This window comes from Natator depressus, chromosome 24 (assembly GCF_965152275.1).
Source record: "Natator depressus isolate rNatDep1 chromosome 24, rNatDep2.hap1, whole genome shotgun sequence".
NCBI lineage: Eukaryota > Metazoa > Chordata > Testudines > Cheloniidae > Natator > Natator depressus.
The window spans coordinates 15,492,222-15,512,898 of NC_134257.1; the positions used below are offsets into that span (position 1 = coordinate 15,492,222).

Genomic DNA, 20,677 nt, shown 5'->3' on the forward strand with positions numbered 1-20,677 from the left:
TGCCAGGTGGCCCATCATGTTCTCACCCCAAGTCAATGCCAAGCAGCCCAGCTGCTGGGTGGGGTCGCCTGGCCCCATGGCGGTTAAAGAGAAACATAACACAGCCTGGAAGGAGTCTCTTCAATTCTTCCCCTCTCCTGGAGGGGGGCAGGGCTGGGGAGAGAGGGCTGCGTGCCAACGGGGGACCAGCTGGGGAGTTTATCTGCTGCCCCTGGGGAAAGGGGATTTGAATGGCCCCGCTTCGCTCACCCTACGAAGGGCTGGGTTTGGTCTGCGATCGGCGCTATCGCAGTCAACCACCAGGTGGCGCTGCTGTCTCTTGTCTCCTCCAAGTCTCGAGTTCTCTTCAGGACGCCTGGGTTCTATCCCTGGCTTTGGGAAGGGAGTGGGGTCTGGTGGGTTAGAGCAGAGGGGCTGGGAGCCAGGACTCCTGGGTTCTGTCCCCAGCTCTGGAAGGGGAGTGGGGTCTGGGGGGGTAGAGCAGGGAGCACTGGGGCCCCTGAGGGATCATGCATGCATTGTTGTTGGCCTCTGTGTGCCATACCCATGCAGTTTTCCTTCCATGTTGCAGCCAGAGCATATGGGCGTGCTTTTGCACCTGAGTTTTGGAGCAGAGTGTGCGGTTTGGTGCATGGAGGGGGTGCATTTTTGCACGAATCCGTGTGCATACGTGTCACAGATCCTCAGGAGAACTCTGCAGCGGGCCTGGATCTCGCAGGTCCAGTCGGACTCGCTGCCGTAATAGTGGGGGTGGGTGAAATGTACTTTGTGGCAGGTGGGCAAATACCCCAGACTGCCGCGATTTGCAGGAACACACGAAAGCTCCCATCAGTTTGGCAGAAAGAGAATCTCAGCAATGCCAAGCAAGTCTGTCTGTTTTTAAATGAAGGTTTTCGTACTTCAAGTTAAGCGAGGGATAGAAAGAGATTTCCTGTCTATTATAACAGGCGTTCCAGTGTGTGTGTACGTGGTTTAACCAAGTTTTGTTTTATTCTTTCAGTGGTAAAAATTGTGTCTGAGTTCTGTTTATGTAGATATCTTCACCGATCGGTTTTATGTTGGGTTTTTTAGCAGCCTGGGGGAATCTGTCTTTCTTGTGGGATTTGCGGGATCTGAGATTTCTGGGACGAAAATGGAAGAAATGCGGGAGCAGGTATTGCAGGTGGGATGGGAGCGGGGTTAAAAAAGGAGTCCCGCGCAGGGGTCTATCGTGCGTGTGTTGCTGTCGGCCTCCGTGACCATGTGCCGTGGCCCATGCGTGAATTTTTCCTTGCACGTTGCTGCGGGAGCGTGTGGGCATGCGCTTGCCCATCTGTGTTTGGAGCTGAGCGGGCATCTCGGTGTGTGGGGGGTGTGTGCATTTTTGCACGGATCTGTGTGTGTGTGTCACAGATCCACAGGGCCAGCCCTGGGGAGGCCCCCTTCAGCGTGTCAGTCCCCCCGGTCCCCCAAGGAGCAACCACCTGGCTTCACCACCTCCTGGGACCTAACCTCGGAGTCTTTCACACCCCTGCCTCACGCCATGAGCTCCCTGCAGCGAGTCCGCCTGATTTGGACACCGGAGGGAGACGTGTACCCCCAAAGGGAGCAATGCGCCCCAACCTCCTTAATCTGGAGTGACTCTCGGGCAGTGGTGTAAAAGCAGGAGGGTTATGAGCTGCCTGGAACCTGGAAAAAGCCCTTAGTTAACACCGAGAACAGAAAGTTACGGCCTGGTCCATCTGGGTCAGCCCAGAGTCCTCTGACCCCACTCTGGCCTCAGTCCAGGTGCTTCTCGCTTCCAGCAGCCCCACGCCTAACAACCCCACCAGACCCCTCCTCCGCCCTTTGTTCCCCGGCTGGTCAGATCCTCCTGGCTCCCTGCTGCGGGGGGCCACCCAAGGGTACTGCTAGGTGCCAAACGTCCAGGCAGTTGGCATGGCCAGTGTCTTCTCCAAGGCTCCGTGAGCGTGGGGCCCAGGCAGGTAGGTGTCAACCGCACCCGGATTTCTGCAGAGTAAACAACCTTTTCCCACCACCTGGGGAACCATGCACCACTGAGGGGAAACTGAGGCACAGACACCATATTCCCACAAAATATGTCGGAAAAGTGCCCTGCTCTCCCAGCCCGTTGCTGCAGCTGCATGGCTGGGGGTGCGCATTGGTAAGATAAGGCTGCATGGGCAAGTATTTGTGCCTTTATGCAGGCAGGGAGCTCAGTGGTTTGAGCATTGGCCTGCTAAACCCAAGGTTGTGAGTTCAATCCTTGAGGGGGCCATTTAGGGATCTGGGGCAAATATTGGGGATTGGTCCCCCTTTGAGCAGGGGGTTGGACTAGATGACCTCCTGAGGTCCCTTCCAACTCTGATATTCTATGACTTTGTGTGTGTGCAAACACCTGCATTGCTGTGCAGGTGTTTGTGTGGGTAGGTGTGTTGTGTTGTGCTGCAGAGGGGGATGTGGGCATGCAGTTTTCTTGGTGCATTTGTGAAGGGGGTGTGTACATCCCTGGGGGGGTGGTTTTGTGAGTGTGTGTGTATTTGCAGAGGCATCTGTGCACAAAGGTGTGTGCATTTGTGCTCTGCTTTGCACTTGTATGCATCTGTGTGTGTTGGCAGGTGCATGCATTTGTGCTTGAAGGTGTGTGCACCGATGATGTGTGTTTGCATCCATTGGGGGGGTGCATTTTGTGCCGGAGGGGTGTGGGCATCTGGTGTGTGTGCCCTGTGCATAAGGGGGTGTGTGTATTTTTGCACACCATTGTGTGTGTATTAGCTCATACACATTGTGTGTAGGTGCATCTGTGGGCATTTGTTTCTGTCCCCATACGTGTGATGCTTTTGTGCCAGGCTCCGTGTGCGTGTAGCACGGGTGTGTTGCTTTCCGCACACACCAACAGGTATTTTGCACGTTCACTGGTGGCTGTATGCAACCTCACATGCACTTTAGCATTTGTCGGTGTGTGTGACGGGTGTGTTACTGCTCACACCCTTTCTCCTCCCCTCTTCCCCCCCCACCCCCCCCCCGTGCCCCAGGCGGGGTAGGGATCTGGGTGTGGAAGTGGCTGCAGGTTTCCGGTGACCAGGCTCAGTTCCCAAATGGGGAGGGGCTTGGACTAGGCTCTGGGGCAGTGGGCGGGGTGGGGGGGCGTGCAGTAATGCAAGGTGCAGTGGCTGTGTGGGGCTGGTGCCTGGCAGAATGGGGTCTCGGGGGGGCAGTGAAGTGTGAGGATGCAGTGGGGTGCAGAGTGAGTGGAGGGATGCAGTGGAGCACTGTGCAGGGGCAGTGGGGGGGGTGAGGTTCCGTGAGGATGGGGGATGCAGTGACCGGTGCAGTGGAGAGCAGTGTATCGGAGTAGGGTGTGGATTATGGATTATAGTGGGGTGTAGTGGTGCAGTGCCCAGCACAGTGGAGTGCAGTGCCCAGTGCAGTTAGTCATGGGGGTGCAGTGATCAGCGCAGTGTAGTGCGGTGATGCAGTGACCAGCACGGTGGGGCGCAGTGAGGCATAGGGTGCAGTGGGGTGCGGGGGTACAGTGCCCAGTGCAGTTAGACATGGGGTGCAGTGATGGGTGCAGTGATGCAGTGCCTAGCACAGTGGGGTGCAGTGAGGCATGGGGTGCAGTGACCAGTACAGTGGATTGCAGTGGGCCGGGGGTGCAGAGGATTGCAGTGAGGTGAGGGGGTGCAGTGCCAGGCACAGTGGGGAGGAAGTAGTTAACGCTGCCGGGGAGGGGGGGCGGGCTCTGTCCTGCGGTCTCTAGCTCTTCCCCCCCAGCCGCTTCCCTTCCTCTTTTCGAGGATTTCTCGTCCGTGCTGTCGCTTGGCTCCATCCCCAGCACCCGGCCCCTCCCGCGGGTACCCCAGCGCCCGGCAGACGCCCCAGCCAGACATCTCTGCACCCCAGCACCATGGGACCTCCGGGCCCCCCAGCCCTCCGCGCCCTACTGGGCTTGGCCTGGGCACTGCTGGGTGAGTCTGACCCTCCCACCCCCAGCTCCCCCAAACCTCCCCTGCATCGCGGCTCCCCCAGATCTATCCCCTCCCCCTCACCGCCCCCCAGATCGATCCCTTCCCCCCCCACCTCCACCCATTAACACGAGATGTCCCCCAGGACCTGCCTTTCCCCCCTACTCCCCCCTTCATCAGAAGAGCCCCCCACAGTGTCCGACAATATCTCCCCACCCTGCCTTGGCAGAATACCATCATCTCCTATAGTGCCCCCCCCACACCAATTCTCCATCTCCCCACCCAGCTGGCGACCCCCCCCCCGCCCCTCCCGGCCCAGCCCAGCCCTCCACCAATACAATCCCCAGCACCACAGCCCTGGCCGGTCTGCCCCTCCCCCCAGGAACCCCTAGACTCCCCCACCAATCAACAGCCCGCAGCACTCCAGAGGAGCATTGCCCATTGACACCCACGGGATGCTGGGGACCCCTCCAGGGCTGTGGGGGCAGGAATGGGGGTCCCAGCAGGTTCCTGTCTCCTCGTCCAGCCTGCCCGCCACTCTGCTGTGGGCTTCCCAACCCCCCTCCCTGCAGCGCTACCCCTCTGCACCCACTTCTGCTTCCCCTTTCCAAGGAGAGACTCAGCAAAAAACAACACAAGGGGGGTGGGCAAGGCCAGGACGCCTGGGCTCTGGGAGGGGAGTGGGGTCCAGTGGTTAAAGCGGGGGGTGGGTGCTGAGAGCCAGGACTCCTGGGTTCTCTCTCTGGCTTTGGGAGGGGAGTGGGGTCTAGTGGTTAGAGCGGGGGTGAGGCGGGCCTGGGAGCCAGCTAGGAGCAGGAGTGTGTGGGGTTGGGGCAGGGAGCCTTGGCTCCTGGGTTCCACCCATGCCAGGCCTTGATCAAGTCCCTTACTCTTCTCCGTGTCTCAGTTTCCCTTGGCTGAGTGGTGTTAATGGGATGGCACAGATGGAGCTAGCAGTGGAAGAGGGGGGTCACAAGCTGTCTGGGTGCCCTGTGGGGCTCAGGCTCCTACTTATGGGTCTCCCCTCCCCCCACACTTCTCTGTATCCTTCCTCCTTCAATCTCCAGCCATGGCGTGCTTAAAAATACCCAGCCACGGGACTCGAGCTTCCGGCTGCCTCAGCCCTGGGAAGCCCTGGTCACATTAACGCAATGGAACCCAGGAGTCCGGGCTCCCAGCCCCCTCTGCTCTAACCACTAGACACCACTCCCTTCCCAGAGCCCTGATAGAACCCTGGAGTCCTGGTGCCTGCCCCAGGGGTTTATGGTACATGGGGGTCGTTGGCACAACGCCCCAGTGGCATGGTGACCTCAGGGTGTTAGACATAGTGAGCCTAAGGGGGGGACAGAGGACGGGAGATGGGCGGGGGATCCTGCTGTCCCCCCTCCCCCTCCCCCCAGTACAAACCCAGAGCAGGGGCAGGCCTCAAGCAGAGAAACCAGAGGCATGAAACTGACCACTGGGCCCTGCAGCAGCTAGGCGAACTGACCGGAAACACATCACTTGCAGAGCTGGGGGGGTGGAGTGGGGGGGCAGAGTCACTGCACAGATACCATATGGGAGCTCAGATCAGAACCCAGCCCCGCCCCCCCCGCTGCAGTCAGGGAGTGACTCTGGATCAACCCGGGGGGAGCCGAGATCAGAACCCAGCCCTGCCCCTCCCATTGCAGTCAGGGGTGACTCTGGATTGATCAGAACCCAGCCCTGTCCCCACTGCAGTTGGGGAGTGACTCTGGATCGACCCCGGGGGAGCTGAGATCAGAACCCAGCCTTGCCCCCACTGCAGTCAGGAAGTGACTCCGGATCGACCCCGGGGGAGCTGAGCTCAGAACCCAGCCCTGCCCCCGCTGCGGTCAGGGGGTGACTCTAGATCGACCCCTGGGAGCTGAGATCAGAACCCAGCCCTGCCCCTCCCATTGCAGTCAGGGGGTGACTCTGGATCGACCCCGGGGGAGCTGAGCTCAGGACAGTCTCCGAGATCGGAGCTTCGGAAGTGACTTTGCCCAAGGTCTCACAGCGAAGCTGGAGCTGTGTCCATCCCAGGTGGATGTTAGCGCGGGGGGCGGGGCGGGACATTGTTATTGGATTGAGGTGCACTGGGGAGCGAGGAGCGAACCGGGGAGCCGCGGGCCCCTGGAGACGTGCCCTGCGGAGCTCGACCGCTCGGCTCCACCCAGCAGCCCCTGGGCCCATAAGAGCGATTCCCTCCCTGGCCCACCTCCTCCCACTAATTATCCAAGTTACACAGTAGTTCTGGGGCAGATCTGGGAAGAGAACCCAGGAGTCCTGGCCCCCGGCCCCCCTGCTCTAACCATTAGACTGAAGTTCCTTTTCTTTGTCTTGCAGGTTCTGTTAACGCACAGAGAGGTGAGGAGCCGCCCCACACCTAGGGACTGGATCTCGGGGTGCTGGGGCCTGCCCGTGCCCCCTGGCTTGAGGGGGTTTCCAGGCTTTCCAGTTTGGTTCAGTGGCTCTCAGCTGTCCCCCACACCCCCACTTTACAAATTGTTCCAGCGCCCCACCCCACACCCCATTCCTTCCCTGCCCCCCAGCTCATTTCCCTGCCCCCCTGTGTCTCTACTCCCCCACCCCCTCCTTGCCCCCTCCCCCAATGCCTCTAGTCCCCCACCCCCCCGCCCCCACAGCTCTTCTCTGCCCCACCACTCTGGTCTCAACCCCCTGTTCCCCACCCTCCCCTCGCCTTTTTCCTTCCCCCCGCTCCATTTCGTGCCCCCTTGCCTTCTCTCTCTGCCTCCCTCCCGCAGTCCCACACAACCCCCACCCCCCCTCATGGCCCCCACTCCCAACCTCCCTCTCCTTCTCTCCCTGCCCCCCCACTCTCCTTACCCTCCTCCCCCCACACCCTGCCCCCTTCCCACCCTCTCTCCTCCCCCACCATACCCCACAGATCCATTGCTCAATGCCCATCTCTCTCTCTCCCCACCCCCTCCCAGATTGCACCGGCTGCCCCGAGGTGAGTGGGGGGCTGATCGCGGGGCTGGTCATGGGGGACCTGCTGCTGACGCTGTTCATCGCACTGGCTGTCTACTTCCTGGCTGGCAAGATCCACCACCAACGGGAGAGCGCACGGGGTATGGCACTGGGGGGCGCGCCGGGGCTGGGGGGTGCACAGGGGATGGGGTTGGGGTCATACAGGGAACAGGGGGCATCCAGGGGAAGGGGCAGGGGAAAAATTGGGGGGCAGCCAGGGAGTGGAGCAGGGGAAGAGTTGGGGGACAGCCTGGGTATGCGGTTGGGGGTCATACAGGGAACAGGGGGCACCCAGGGGGTGGGGCAGGGAGGTATTGGGGGCAGCCAGGGGGTGGGGTTGGGAGTCATAGAGGGAACAGGGGAGCACCCAGGGGATGGGGCAGGGGAGAAATTGGGGGGCAGCCAGGGAGTGGAGCAGGGGAAGAGTTGGGGGACAGCCAGGGTATGCGGTTGGGGGTCATACAGGGAACGGGGGGCACCCAGGGGGTGGGGCAGGGAGGAATTGGGGGCAGCCAGGGGATGGGGTTGGGAGTCATAGAGGGAACAGGGGAGCACCCAGCGGATGGGGCAGGGGAGGGATCGGGGAGCAGCCAGGGGATGGGGTTGAGGGTCATACAGGGGTTGGAGTTGGGGGTGGTAGAGGGAATGGGGGAGCACCCAGGGGGTGGGACAGGGGAGGAATTGGGGGCAGACAGGGCATGAGGTTGGGGAAGGATGCCGGGACTGGGGTTGGGTGGATGCCAAGGACACCCAGGAAAAGTGGGGGGCTCCCAGCGAGAAGGGGGCATCTAGGCTGAGTGGGACTGCACGGGAGGGGGGTGTCTCTTCTGCCACCTGCTGGTGAGATTGGCCCTGCTCTTCCTGTGTCCGTCTGTTCCTGATCACCCCCCGCACGCACAGACGGACGTTTATTTCTTTCCCCCACAGGGGAGGTCAAGAAGTCCCCCAATGCTGAGATGGAGTCGCCTTACCAGGTGAGCATGACCTGCTGTTTCCCCTGGCCCCAGCCCCTCGCCCCCACAATGTATCACGACCGGGGTTGTCTCAGCCACGTGTCAGGGCCCCTGCACTGACCAGAGAGCCTGGGGATTTGCCCTCAGTTACAGCCACTAGCTGGCAGGGATCTCAGCTCCTGACTGACACTAATGATCCATAGCACCATCACTTGCCCCGCCCCCCAGCCCTGCACACGGGGGGCGGGGGGCAGGGAAAAGAGCATTAGCCCTGTTTGATATGATGGGGAAACCAAGGCACAGATTAGGATGTGATTTGAATCAGTGGCAGAGTAGGGGATAGAACCCAGGAATCCTGGCTCCCAGCCCCCCACTAACCACTAGACCCCACTGCCCTCCCAGCGCTGGGGTAGAACCCAGGAATCCTGGCTCCCAGCCCCCCACTAACCACTAGACCCCACTGCCCTCCCAGCGCTGGGGTAGAACCAAGGAATCCTGGCTCCCAGCCCCCCACTAACCACTAGACCCCACTGCCCTCCCAGCGCTGGGGTAGATCCCAGGAATCCTGGCTCCCAGCCCCCCACTAACCACTAGACCCCACTGCCCTCCCAGTGCTGGGGTAGAACCCAGGAGTTCTGGCTCCCAGGAGCCCTGGCTCCCAGGAGCCCTCTCTGACGCTCTCCGTTTCTCCTCTTGTAGGAGCTCCAGGGTCAGAGATTGGATATTTACAGTGACCTGAAGAAGTCGGGAGCCAATTATTAATGCCCCCTCTCTGTCCCGCGCCCGCTCGGCACCCAAGTGGCTGATGCCAGGGTGTCAAACCCATGCAGCCGTCACAGTTTATCTCCCTGCCACCCGCTCTGAGCACCATTCTGTGCAAACATGCAACCCCCCCCAAATCTCCAGCATTGATCCCACTCTGCAGAGATGCATTTCCTCTCTGCTGGACTCATTTAATCTCCAGTTGAAGCGCCCTGCTTGTCTCTGGATAGCGGGTTACAAAGACCCCTGCCCTGGTCCCTGGTTGCGGTTTTGCGATCTTAACAAAGTTTTTTGACTGGGAATTTCCTTCCTTGCTATTTTTCTCCTCACCGTTATTGGTACAATTTCAGCTTTAGCAAAGCTGTTTCTCAGGGAATTTTCTTCGTTGCTTTTCCTTCATCGAAGTTATTGGCACAATTTCAACGTTAGCAAAGTTTTTTTGCTTGGAAATTTCCTGACTTGCTCTTTTTCCGTTAAAATTCTTGAGTTGACGTTAACAAAGTTTTTTGGCTGGACATTCCCAAAGTTGCTTTTTGCTTTCCTGAAAGTCTTTGTCCTGTTTCTATTTTAAGGAAATTTTTAGCTCGTGAATTATCATAGTTTGTCTCTCTTCCATTCCGGTTTCTATTACTCATCCTAGGTCAGTATTTACGTGTTTTTGACTGGGAGGTTTCTTGGTTGCCGTTTTTTCCTGGTGAAAGCTATTGGTACAATTTCCACGGTAAAGGTTTTTTGGCTGCGAATTTCTCAAACATGTTATTTTTGTTGGTGTTGAAGTGGTTGGTACGATTTCAAGTTTAATAAAGCTTATTTGCTGAAAGTTTCCTCAGAGGCAGATGCATCTCAGCACCTGGTGAGCCATCACCATGAGGCGTTATGTGCGGCTGTTATCATGCTGCCCCGCCCCAGAGGTGGCTGCATCCCAGCAGCAGGTGAGTCATCCCTGAAGCTAAGATCTCTAAAGTGCTGGCGCCCCCTACAGAGGAAAGGCTCCGTGTCCCATTCCCTGCACCCCTGAGCCAGCCAGACCCAAACCCTGGGGCTGGACGGGAGCCAGAGGCCCCAGAGGGGAAAGGCCCGATGTCCCATTCCCCACCCCCTGAGAGCCAGCCAGTCGCCGCCCTGGGGCGGGATTGGAGCCAGTGACCCCCAGAGGGGAAAGGCCCGATGTCCCATTCCCCACCCCCTGAGAGCCAGCCAGTCGCCACCTTGGGGCTGGATTGGAGGCAGTGACCCCCAGAGGGGCATTGAGCTGCAGAGAACACGGGTGGGGGCTCAGCAGGGGGTGCCAAGGGAGTCACAATAAAGCACGACTGGAGTCAAAGTAAACCGGCCCACTTGTTTTAATAGTAAAGATGAAGAGAAGCAGTAGGGTGGCCTATAGCCCCAAACCCTTTAATGCTTGGGGCTGATGGGGGTCAGGTGGGGGCAGAGGGGGGTGTCTTCTGTTTCCTCCCCCCATCCCTGGGGGTGGCCGGGTAGCACCCCCAAAAGTCGGCCCTCCCTCAGCGTTAGCCCAGGAGCTCGCTGGCTCCCTTTCATTGCCCCCCAACGTGAGCCCCTGCTCTGGGCTGTCCCTTTGGCAATCGGGGTGTTCCCCCCCAAAAATCCAGCCCTTCCCCTGCTCAGAATGGAGCTAAATTCTGCACCCCCTGAGCTGGTCCCAGAGTCCCCCCTCCAGGGTTCAGCCCCCCAAACGACAACCCCCCCAAAAAGGGGAATGTGAGCCCCCAAAATGACTGCATTTGCATTCACCCCCAAACTGGGGAAAGTCCTTGGGATTGGCCATGAAACTGGGAACCCCCGGCAACCCCCAAACTGGGGCTAGGGCATGTGATTCTGTCACCAATCAGCAGGGGGCACTGGGGAGCCAAGATTCCACCTGACTGTACCCAAATCCGGGACCACATCAGACCCCCCCAAGCCGGCGCCCCTTAGAGGGAAAAGGCCCCTTTTCCCATTCCCCTCACCCCCACCCCCAAGCCAGCCAGCGCCCAATCTGGGGCCAGATGGGAGCCAGCGCTGCCCAGAGGGGAAAGGCCCCGTGTCCCATTCCTCGCCTCTGAGACCCAGCCAGTCAGCACCCTGGGGCCAGACGGGAGCCGGCGTCACCTAGAGGGAAAAGGCCCCATGTCCCATGTGTTGGGGCAAGGAAGTGCTGGTATCTGTGGAGAATGTCTATCCCCCGGTGGCGAGGATGGTGTCAGCAGTGGGATCAGCTAGGTACTGAGGAGGAGGCGGGGGGGAGGGTCAGTTGACTCTTCCAGGCATGTTCATATAAATATTCTGGTCTTCTACAGAGAGAGACAAGCAAAGAGCTTCCGTTAGCAAACAGCCAGTCTGATTCGGGGTGGGGGGATTCTGGCAATGGGTGGCATGGGGGGATCCAGTGAGGGAGTGGGTGACGTGGGGCACACAGGCTGGCGGGGATCCCAGCAGCGGGGGAGGGGGTGGCACAGGGGGAACCCAGCAGTGGGGGAGGGATCGGGGGTCTCCGCCCCCCCCCACTCACCGCTGTTGCCCGTGGGTTTGCTGCAGCGCTTGGTGCAGTGATATACCCCGGCGATGAGGAACAGGGTGAAGACGAGGTCTCCGAGCACCACACCCACGATGATGGACGCCTGGATCTGGTAGCAATCCCCACACTGCCCTGCAGGAGAGCGGCTGTGAGCCCCCTAACGCAGCACGGCATTGGGGACACCGGCTGCGGGGAGCAGGGCGGGGGCTCAGCGGGGGGCGCCGTGCCGCAGGGAGCAGGGCGGGGGTGTCAGCGGGGGGCGCTGTGCCGCGGGGAGCAGGGCGGGGGTGTCAGCGGGGGGCGCTGTGCAGCGGGGAGCAGGCGGGGGCTCAGCGGGGGGCGCTGTGCCGCGGGGAGCAGGCGGGGGTGTCAGCGGGGGGCGCTGTGCAGCGGGGAGCAGGCGGGGGTGTCAGCGGGGGGCGCTGTGCAGTGGGGAGCAGGGCGGGGGCTCAGCGGGGGGCGCTGTGCCGCGGGGAGCAGGCGGGGGTGTCAGCGGGGGGCGCTGTGCCGCGGGGAGCAGGCGGGGGTGTCAGCGGGGGGCGCTGTGCAGTGGGGAGCAGGGCGGGGGCTCAGCGGGGGGCGCTGTGCCGCGGGGAGCAGGCGGGGGTGTCAGCGGGGGGCGCTGTGCCGCGGGGAGCAGGCGGGGGTGTCAGCGGGGGGCGCTGTGCCGCGGGGAGCAGGGCGGGGGCTCAGCGGGGGGCGCTGTGCCGCGGGGAGCAGGCGGGGGTGTCAGCGGGGGGCGCTGTGCAGCGGGGAGCAGGGCGGGGGCTCAGCGGGGGGCGCTGTGCCGCGGGGAGCAGGGCGGGGGCTCAGCGGGGGGCGCTGTGCCGCGGGGAGCAGGGCGGGGGTGTCAGCGGGGGGCGCTGTGCCGCGGGGAGCAGGCGGGGGTGTCAGCGGGGGGCGCTGTGCAGCGGGGAGCAGGGCAGGGGCTCAGCGGGGGGCGCTGTGCCGCGGGGAGCAGGCGGGGGCTCAGCGGGGGGCGCCGTGCCGCAGGGAGCAGGGCGGGGGTGTCAGCGGGGGGCGCTGTGCTGCGGGGAGCAGGGCGGGGGCTCAGCGGGGGGCGCTGTGCCGCGGGGAGCAGGGCGGGGGTGTCAGCGGGGGGCGCTGTGCAGCGGGGAGCAGGCGGGGGCTCAGCGGGGGGCGCTGTGCCGCGGGGAGCAGGGCGGGGGTGTCAGCGGGGGGCGCTGTGCCGCGGGGAGCAGGCGGGGGTGTCAGCGGGGGGCGCTGTGCAGCGGGGAGCAGGGCGGGGGCTCAGCGGGGGGCGCTGTGCCGCGGGGAGCAGGGCGGGGGTGTCAGCGGGGGGCGCTGTGCCGCGGGGAGCAGGCGGGGGTGTCAGCGGGGGGCGCTGTGCAGCGGGGAGCAGGGCAGGGGCTCAGCGGGGGGCGCTGTGCCGCGGGGAGCAGGCGGGGGTGTCAGCGGGGGGCGCTGTGCCGCGGGGAGCAGGGCGGGGGCTCAGCGGGGGGCGCTGTGCCGCGGGGAGCAGGCGGGGTGTCAGCGGGGGGCGCTGTGCTGCGGGGAGCAGGCGGGGGTGTCAGCAGGGGGCGCTGTGCTGCGGGGAGTGGGGCGAGTGGGTGTGTTTGCTGCCCCCTGCTGGGGGAGCTGAGCCCTGTGCTGGGGGGGGGGCTCCTCCCCCCCCGCCGTCCCGCTCTCCGTGGCTCGGCTCCGTCCGGCTCTCACTCACCCTGTCCCTGGGCGGAGACGGCGTCCGCTGCGGAGAGAAAGGAAACCGGGTGTGATCCAGCCCCAGCCCCAGCCCCCCTGCTACAAGCGTCTGCCCCCGAGCCCCCCACAACGCCCCCTTGGCCCTCGCCCCGTCCATCCAGCCACGCGGCCATTCCCTGTTGGCTTCCTTCTGCTCCGCCCCACTGCAGCCCCTCCCCCCGGCCACAGCTCCGCTGGTGCCCCTCACTCCCGACCCACAGCCCTGGGCTCCCCACCCCCCAGCTCTGACCCACAGCCCCCCTTGCTGTACAGAGCAGTACCTGGTTTCCTTGCCCAGCTGTGGGGGGCTCTGGCTGTGGATATGGGGGGCTAAGGGGTGGGGAATGGCCACTCTGGGGAGAGGGAGGATCCAGGGGTGTGCACGACCCCCCCCCAAGGCAGCATCTGCTGGGGTTCAGCAGTGAAGAGGAAGCAAAAGTGGCGTTTGAGACACTTCCCTAGGCTGGCCCTGGTCCCAGCTTGGGGATTGCACAAGGGGATGTGGCTTGAGCTGGACCGAAACTTCTTCCCTGGGGAGATCGGCCTGACCCCCTCCCTGCTGCCCTTCCTGCTGGGGGCCAGCCTCTGTCCCCAACCCGATCCCCTCGGGTCACAGCCTGCCATGCCCACAGCTCCCCCCATCTGTTACTTAGTACAAGGGGATTGTCCCCAGAGCCTGGGAGCCCGGACTCCTGGGTTCCCCCCAAGTGTTGCCAGCAGAGAGGGGGTCTAGTGGATTAGAGCGGGGACGGAGGGGTTAGGAGCCAGGACTCCTGGGTTCTGTCCCCAGTGCTGGGAGGGAAGTGGGGTCTAGTGGATTACAGTGGACGGGGCGGGGGCTGGGAGCCAGGACTCCTGGGTTCTGTCCCCAGTGCTGGGATGGGAGTGGGGTCTAGTTGTTTAGAGCAGTGGGGCTGGGAGCCAGGACTCCTGGGTTCCATCCCTGGCGCTGGGAGGGAAGTGGGGTCTAGTGGGTTACAGTGGACAGGGCAGGGGCTGGGAGCCAGGACTCCTGGGTTCTCTCCCCAGTCACCAGGTGGACACTCACCGATGAGGAGGCAGAGGAAGGGCAGGGCAGGGCCCCACATGGTGAGCTCGCCCTGGGCAGGCCTACGGGCAGCGCAGTCAGCGCTCAGCCACTCTCCCCTCCAGCAGCGGCCCGGCGATTGCTACGTTTGTTGTGAAGTTCCCTCTAGGGCCCAGCGCCCGCTGCAATCACCCACATCCGGGGCTGGGGGCGCGGCCAAGGCAGACCATGGCAAAGACACACAGGATGTGTGGGAGGGGAGAGCACAGGGGCTGAGTCACATTTGCCAGCCGGAGGCTGTTGCTATGCCCCCCTCGCCCTGCTCTAACCACTAGACCCCACTCCCCTCCCAGAGTCAGGGTGAGAACCCAGGAGTCCGGGCTCCCAGCACCCGTGCTCTAATCACTAGACCCCACTCCCCTCCCAGAGCCAGGGTGAGAACCCAGGAGTCCTGGCTCCCAGAGCCCACCGCTGTCACCCCAGACACCGGCTGAGGGTCTGGCCCCACTGACTCCAATGGGGCTCCGGCCGCTTGCTGCCCGCTGGCCTCTGCCCATCTCTCCTTGCACCGCGCGAGCTGAGCCCTTGCACCGGCTGGGAGCAGGTTTCCGTTTACAAATCGACTTCCCCGAACGCGCCTCACTCGGCTGGCTTAGAAATTCGCTGTGACCCTTTGCCCGCGCCCTCCCCGCCCGGTCACAGACACACCCTGGCGCTGAGCAGGAGCCCCCACCCCTCGGACCCTTCTCCTGCACCGCAGACAGAACCCGGCGTTTATGCACCGTTACCATCCCTTCGCCCTTGGGCGCACCCCATGGCAAGAAAAACCCCGGCCCCACTGCGGACACAACCTAGCCCATGCAGCGCTGCTAGGAGACACGCCAGCCCTCACAACAGCCCTTTCCTCTGATCCCACACCCGGGCAGGAGGCACGGACAGCGGCTCACAGACACTCCCCAAGGAGTGTAGGGCCCCCCAAGATCACCCTGTGCCCCAATCACAGCTCTGCCAAGCTGCTTCTTTCAACTCACCCACCTGGGGGGGGGGGGAATTCCAAGAGGAAATTGACTGGGAAGCCAGGAAGCAATTACTTACACTGCACATCCACGGAGACAGGCGGAGACCGTCCATAGCCGATCGCGATCTGAGCCGCACAGCTGGAGCGACCGGACCGCTCCTTTGTAGGGGGGAAGGTCAGGATGCTCTCTTGGGTCTCCTGATACTGGCTGTTATCCTTGTACCACATATACTTGGTCACCGGGGGTTACTGCTGCCCATGGAGCAGTTCAGCGTCACAGAGTCACCTTCCAGGATGCGCTGGGGGTTTTGAGGGTGATTCGTACCTTCTTGGGGGTGTCTGGAAAAGAATCCAGGTCGGGGGTGTGTCTCGGTGTTTGGGGGCAGGAAATAAAAAGGAGAAAGCTTCCTCAAGCGTAGTTGACCCCTGCCTGAGTCTGGAGGTCAGAGATGGGGGATCCATCCCCGGGCATTAACGCAGTCTCAGGAAAAGTTCTAAACCCTGGATATATTTGGGGGATTTTTGTAAAAAAAAACCCCGAAACAAACCTAAAAATATGTTTGTTTTTTTCAAAGTGTCACTCCCCACCCCACAAAACCAAACCAATTGTCCAGTGAAATGAATTATCTGTCTGTGGTAAAACTTCCAAAAGATGGGGGGGGGCGAGTGCTTTTACTTTTATTCTTCAATTAACATTCTTCTTTTAAGAACCTGATTGTTTTTTCATTGTTCCACGTCAGGGTTATGGGGTAGTCGGGTCAGTGATAGGCTACGGAGCAAACCACATGGGCCAGGGTTGACTCCCTGAGCTCACTGGGTGGTTGGATTTGAGGAGCTGGAGGCGAATCTGTGTCAGGGGGACAAAGGGGAAAGTTATTAAGGAGAACACTTTATTATTAGGTGGTATTAGATGTTCAGTTGCGTGTGTGTTCTCTCTGTGTGCTGCCCCAGTTCTGCGCAGACAGCCGGCACGGCAGATCTCGAGCGAACCGCCCAATGACCACAAGATCCGTTAAAGGACGAAGGCACCAGGCCAGGTTTATTGTTCACGAAGCACGGTAGTACCACCTGGAAGACTCTCCGAGGATACTAAGTCATGGATGCCCATGACAATGGACGCAGCTCAGTCCATGGCAGGACTTTCCACTGCCCCCTTAGCTGGCCAAAGATTCTCCCTCTGAGGCTGTGCCTACACTGGAACTTCGTCGGCAAAACTTTTGTCATTCAGGGGTGTTAAAAAACTCACACACCCCGAATGACCAAAGTTTTACCGACGAAAAGTGGTGGTGTGAACAGTGCTTTGTGGGCAGGAGTGGCATCCCGCCGACAAAGCTGCTGCCGCTCATTGGGGGTGGAATTTTTTTGTCGGCGGGAGAGCTCTCTCCCACCGACAAACAGGGGCTACCCTGCACGCCTTTGAGTGGCAGGGCTGTCGCCCCACAGCTGTGTCATTGAAAGGTGCTTAGTGTAGACAAAGCCTTGGATACATCTTTATACCCTGCTCTAAACAAGTTACATACTGTCAGCCTGATCTTATCTGCTAGGAGGGGTCACTGTGTTCCCGGTGTCCTGGGGGAAGGTTTTTGTACCTTCCTTGGTACCACTTAATATCGGGCTGTGGTTGCGTGAGTGCTCTGTGCCCAGCACTTCTGCAAGATCAGCCCTGTTCTTGCCACATTCTGTGAGCAGGGCCTGCCTCATACCAGGCCTCTGATACACGGGCTCACGTCTCAGGCTCTCTTCCTACTGCATTAGGTGCATTATGGTAGAGTCCCTGCCCCAGGTGAGATCGGGGCCCTGTCGGGCCAGGCACTGCCCAGACACAGCAAGAGACAAGCCCTGCCCCAGGTGAGATCGGGGACCTGTCGGGCCGGGCACTGCCCAGACACAGCGAGAGACAGGCCCTGCCCCAAAGAGACCACAGTGGAAATAGGCAAAGGATTATTCTCCCTGATTTTCAGGTGGGGAAACTGAGGCACAGAGAGCTGAAACGACTTCCCCTGGGGCATCCTGGGGGAAAGGGAAAACATGAAATAACAAAACCCAACCCCCGACATCCCTCCTTGTGCTGCACTTGGGGTGAAAAGGGAATAAAAAACAAGTGGAAAAATGAAATTCAAAATTTGTGGGTAAAATATTTCAGGAGAAATGTGGAAAAACACCGTAAAATGGAAACAACTTTGAAGTTTTCCACCCTAACCGTTGTTCCGTTTTGCTAGAGGCTCTGCTGAGCAGCATGGAGGATAACAACCTACTGCTTCCGCTAGGTACGGACCCATCTCCTTCAGCTCAACTGGCCGAGGTCGGTGCTGTTCTCATGCAGAAGGGGAATTCGAGGCTGGGTGTACCCCAGACTTTAGCGAGAATCGTTACCTCATTAAATGGATGGGACAGAGGTGGAGAAAATAGGAACAACCGGCCTGGATGTCCCCAGTAACGGCGGCTGCCAGAGCGGGGTCTAGTGTCTTGGGGGGCCGGGAGTCAGGACTCCTGGGTCCTGTCCCCAGCTCTGGGAGGGGAGTGGGGTCTAGTGGTTAGAGCAGGGGATTGTGGGGGCAGGGGGGGCTATGAGTCTTTAGTCTGTTCCTGCAAGGAAGCCCAGGACTTTCCCTCTTACCCATCACGTTCACATTTATAACAGTCATCCATGTCTCCTCCTGCTTCTGCCTGGGGTTCGAGGCGATCAGTCTCAGCCCATTCGTGCCGTTCTCGCTGGCCTGCAGGTCACACCGCTGCAGGCTGCAATCTCTCTCCAGGTCCCCCAGGAACCTCACGCACCCTGCAAAGGCCGGGCTGATGGAGGCGTTGTGTTTATAGAGGACAGTGCCACTGAAATCTTTCTTCTCAGGGTCATACCCAGGGTTCAGGTACCAGGCCAGGGAGTTGATGGTTGGGTTGTTTGGCCTTCTGGGGTTCAGGAGGCAGGATTTATAGCGGCACGGGATGGACAGACAGGCCCCCGTCCAAGCGATCAGGGATGCAGGCACCTCGGCGGGTTGCTGGCCACATTGACACAGGAAGCCTGGAAGCAGCAGAGTGACTGAGATGGCAGCGAGGCGCACGCTGGCCGGGTGCTTCTGGTGTTGAACTGGGACTCAGGAGATCAGGGTTTGATTCCCAGCACTAAACTCCCTGTTCAGCTCATGGTGTGGCTCTGTGCCTCAGTTTCCCCATGGGCACACTGTGAAGAACCCAGGAGTCCTGGCTGCCAGCCCCCGCCAGCTCTAATCACAAGACCCCACTCTCCTCCCAGAGCTGGGGAGAGAACCCAGGAGCCCTGAATCCCTGCCCAATCTCCATCACAGGATCACATTAGTGTGTTGCGAGTGGAGTAAACCTCACAGAGGAAAACCTCCCTCTGAGCTTGTGACCCCCCGGCCGGGTCTCCCCTCCCTTCTCCCCTGCCCCCACGGCTCTGTGGGCCTGAAGCACCCAGACCTTCAGGGTGAGGAGAAGGGGCCTTACCCGGGAGGAACAGCAGCCAGACGAGACGTCTCATGGTGACCCCTGGGCAGCCGCGGTGCTGGGGAGCAGAAGAAAGAGCGAAGGGCTGGTCGGTGCCTGCGATGACCCGGAGCAACATCAACCACCTGGAGTGGAGAGAGACCAGCTCGAGGGGGGACTGCAGGGAACCTGCTACCTGCTGTAACCACTAGACTCCACTCCCCTCCCAGAGCTGGGGATAGAACCCAGGCATCCTGGCTGCCAGCCCTCACCACCACCCGCTCTAACCACTAGACCCCTCTCCCCTTCCAGGGCTGGAGAGAGAACCCAGGCATCCTGGCTCTCAGTCCCCCTGCTCTAACGCACTAGCTCCTGCCAAAGGCAGAAGAAATAGGTGCCGGATGGGTTTGTCATGCATGGCGCGGAGCAAAGGGCGTCACATTTACATAGGGGAGGCAGCTAAACGCAGGGCAACCGTTGCCCACCCCACTGGGCTGGGTTCTGTTATTGCAGGTCTTGGTATAACCCCCCACACACACACTCCCCGGGAGCTCACACCGGATGCCACTAATTAGTTTGGGCGTGGGGGCTGGAAGCCAGGACTCCTGGGTTCAATCCCGGCTCTGGGTGGGGAGCAGAGTCTAGTGGTTAGAGTAGGAGAAGAGCCCAGAACTCTGAGCCCACTTGTGTATGAGGTTCTTTGATTCACCCCCGTGCCTCAGTTTCCCCAGATGTGCAGCAGGATCCCAGATGCACACTTGCTGTCAGGCTGTGTGAATGGCTGCAGAGTCAAAGGCCCTGGCTGCTCCTCACCTATGATCCCCCACTTTAGGGGACGGGGGACAAAGAGCCCTGAGAACGCCCCTCCCCTGCTTCCCAGCAGCTCGGGGTACCAGGGCAGCTGTTTCCCCACGTCAAGGGCCACTGGCTGGGCCTCAGCCAGGGTATTTTTGTCACAGAGACGCTGCCCCTTCCTCTGGGCTTTGAGCAAACCAAAATGAGGGGGAGGACCTGGGACAGCAGCCACGGTGTGAGAACCGGCATCGACCATCCCTGTGCTGCCCACTGCCGCACAGCGCCCCCTAGCGCCCCACCCCGCCCCCTACAGCACAACAGCCCCTAGTCCCTCCACCCTGCCCCATACAGCACAGCGCCCCCTAGTGCCCCCACCCCGTGCCCTACAGCACAGCGCCCCCTAGCGCTCCACCCCGCCCCCTATAGCATGGCACCCCAGAGCGCCTCCACCCCAGACCCCTCAGCACAGCGCCCCCTAGCGCTTCACCCCGTGCCCTACAGCACAGCGCCCGCTAGCACCTCCACCCCGCCCCCGGGAGCACAGCACCCCCTAGCACCCCCACCCTGTGCCCTACAGCACGGCGCCCCCTAGCGCCTCCACCCCGTAGCACAGCGCCCCCTAGCGCTCCACCCCGCCTCCTGCAGCACCACCCCCAAAGTGCCAGGGAAAGTTCATGGCCCCCAAGAGGAGAGACCTATTGATTGGGGGCGGGGGGGGCAATCGACCAAACAGATGTGGGGAAATGGGGCACACACAGAGCCTCCCACATCTGGTCAGAGCAGCCACAGCTCCAGCTGGCTCTGAAATTGACGAAAGATCCGAGAACCGGCTAGAGGCACCACTGAGGCCTTCCTGCCTCCTCTCACCACACTGCCGCCACCTTTCAGCTTCAGCCCTCTCTTCAGCCCGCCACTTACTCTCTTCAGCCCGCCACCTCTCCTCCCCGTCATTTTGTGCTTTCCTGCACCCTCACATTGTCTGCCTCCACGCATTCGTCTGTGCTCTGTCAGTGTGGGAGGACAGCATGAGCTCAGAGAACATTTCATCACGAGTGCGTTTTTTTCGCCTTCTAATCTTCGCTAGCCTCTGGGAAGGAGAAGATCCTGTGATCCTTGAAACACAGGCAGCTGGTGGAGAAATAAAAAGGGACCGCGATATTTAAAAAGACACATTTTCTAGAACAATGGCTACACTCTTTCAGGGTAAACCTTGCTGTTAACATTGCATACACAGCACATGTGCTTTCGTTCCAAGGTCGCATTTTGTTTCCCCCCAGCGCGTGGCTAGCCCCTCGCCCCCCCCCCATAGCTAACAGCGGGGAACATTTCTGTTCAGCCACAGGCAAACAGCCCAGCAGGAACGGGCACCTCTGAATGTCCCCTTAAGAAAAGCACCCTATTTCAACCAGGTGACCATGAATTATAGCACTCTCCTGAGGATAACACAGAGGATAACACAGAGAGATAAAGAACGGATGTTATTTGAATGCCAGCAAACAAACACTGCAATGCTTTGTTGTA

At 60.9% G+C, this 20,677-nt stretch overlaps 3 protein-coding genes across 4 annotated transcripts; 1 reads left to right on the forward strand and 2 right to left on the reverse strand.

The window, feature by feature from the left end:
* The first annotated feature begins 3,770 nt into the window (after positions 1–3,770).
* On the forward strand, positions 3,771–9,446 carry TYROBP (transmembrane immune signaling adaptor TYROBP). Its single transcript, XM_074938451.1, has 5 exons — positions 3,771–3,950; positions 6,294–6,314; positions 6,902–7,039; positions 7,866–7,912; positions 8,591–9,446. Exons 1-5 carry the CDS (start codon positions 3,890–3,892, stop codon positions 8,651–8,653), a joined length of 330 nt encoding a protein of 109 aa, XP_074794552.1. The 5' UTR covers positions 3,771–3,889; the 3' UTR covers positions 8,654–9,446.
* Positions 9,447–10,660: 1,214 nt separating this feature from the next.
* HCST (hematopoietic cell signal transducer) lies at positions 10,661–15,169 on the reverse strand. 2 transcript variants are annotated; one of them, XM_074938727.1, is made up of 4 exons: positions 14,995–15,169; positions 12,853–12,879; positions 11,166–11,303; positions 10,661–10,947 (listed from the first exon to the last, which is right to left on the reverse strand). In XM_074938727.1, exons 1-4 carry the CDS (start codon positions 15,143–15,145, stop codon positions 10,904–10,906), a joined length of 360 nt encoding a protein of 119 aa, XP_074794828.1. In that variant the 5' UTR covers positions 15,146–15,169; the 3' UTR covers positions 10,661–10,903. The 2 variants fall into 2 exon arrangements, with proteins under 2 accessions (XP_074794828.1, XP_074794829.1); XM_074938728.1 differs by lacking the exon at positions 14,995–15,169 and adding an exon at positions 13,921–14,078.
* Positions 15,170–17,451: 2,282 nt separating this feature from the next.
* LOC141977523 (B-cell receptor CD22-like) lies at positions 17,452–19,412 on the reverse strand. Its single transcript, XM_074939040.1, has 3 exons — positions 19,255–19,412; positions 18,383–18,507; positions 17,452–17,939 (listed from the first exon to the last, which is right to left on the reverse strand). Exons 1-3 carry the CDS (start codon positions 19,410–19,412, stop codon positions 17,452–17,454), a joined length of 771 nt encoding a protein of 256 aa, XP_074795141.1.
* Positions 19,413–20,677: the final 1,265 nt, after the last annotated feature.

Excerpts from the sequence above, each read along its gene's own strand:
- TYROBP (XM_074938451.1), top strand. The coding sequence starts at position 3,890 with ATGGGACCTCCGGGCCCCCCAGCCCTCCGCGCCCTACTGGGCTTGGCC. Across the intron at positions 7,040-7,865 it reads CCAACGGGAGAGCGCACGGG|GGGAGGTCAAGAAGTCCCCC; the intron begins GTATGGCACTGG and ends TTTCCCCCACAG. Across the intron at positions 7,913-8,590 it reads AGATGGAGTCGCCTTACCAG|GAGCTCCAGGGTCAGAGATT; the intron begins GTGAGCATGACC and ends CTCCTCTTGTAG.
- LOC141977523 (XM_074939040.1), bottom strand. The coding sequence starts at position 19,412 with ATGGTCGATGCCGGTTCTCACACCGTGGCTGCTGTCCCAGGTCCTCCC. Across the intron at positions 18,508-19,254 it reads GTGGGGAAACAGCTGCCCTG|GTGGTTGATGTTGCTCCGGG; the intron begins GTACCCCGAGCT and ends TCTCCACTCCAG. Across the intron at positions 17,940-18,382 it reads CTGGCTGCTGTTCCTCCCGG|GCTTCCTGTGTCAATGTGGC; the intron begins GTAAGGCCCCTT and ends TGCTGCTTCCAG.
- HCST (XM_074938727.1), bottom strand. The coding sequence starts at position 15,145 with ATGTGGTACAAGGATAACAGCCAGTATCAGGAGACCCAAGAGAGCATC. Across the intron at positions 11,304-12,852 it reads CGTCTCCGCCCAGGGACAGG|GGCAGTGTGGGGATTGCTAC; the intron begins GTGAGTGAGAGC and ends GCTCTCCTGCAG. Across the intron at positions 10,948-11,165 it reads CAAACCCACGGGCAACAGCG|AAGACCAGAATATTTATATG; the intron begins GTGAGTGGGGGG and ends CTCTCTCTGTAG.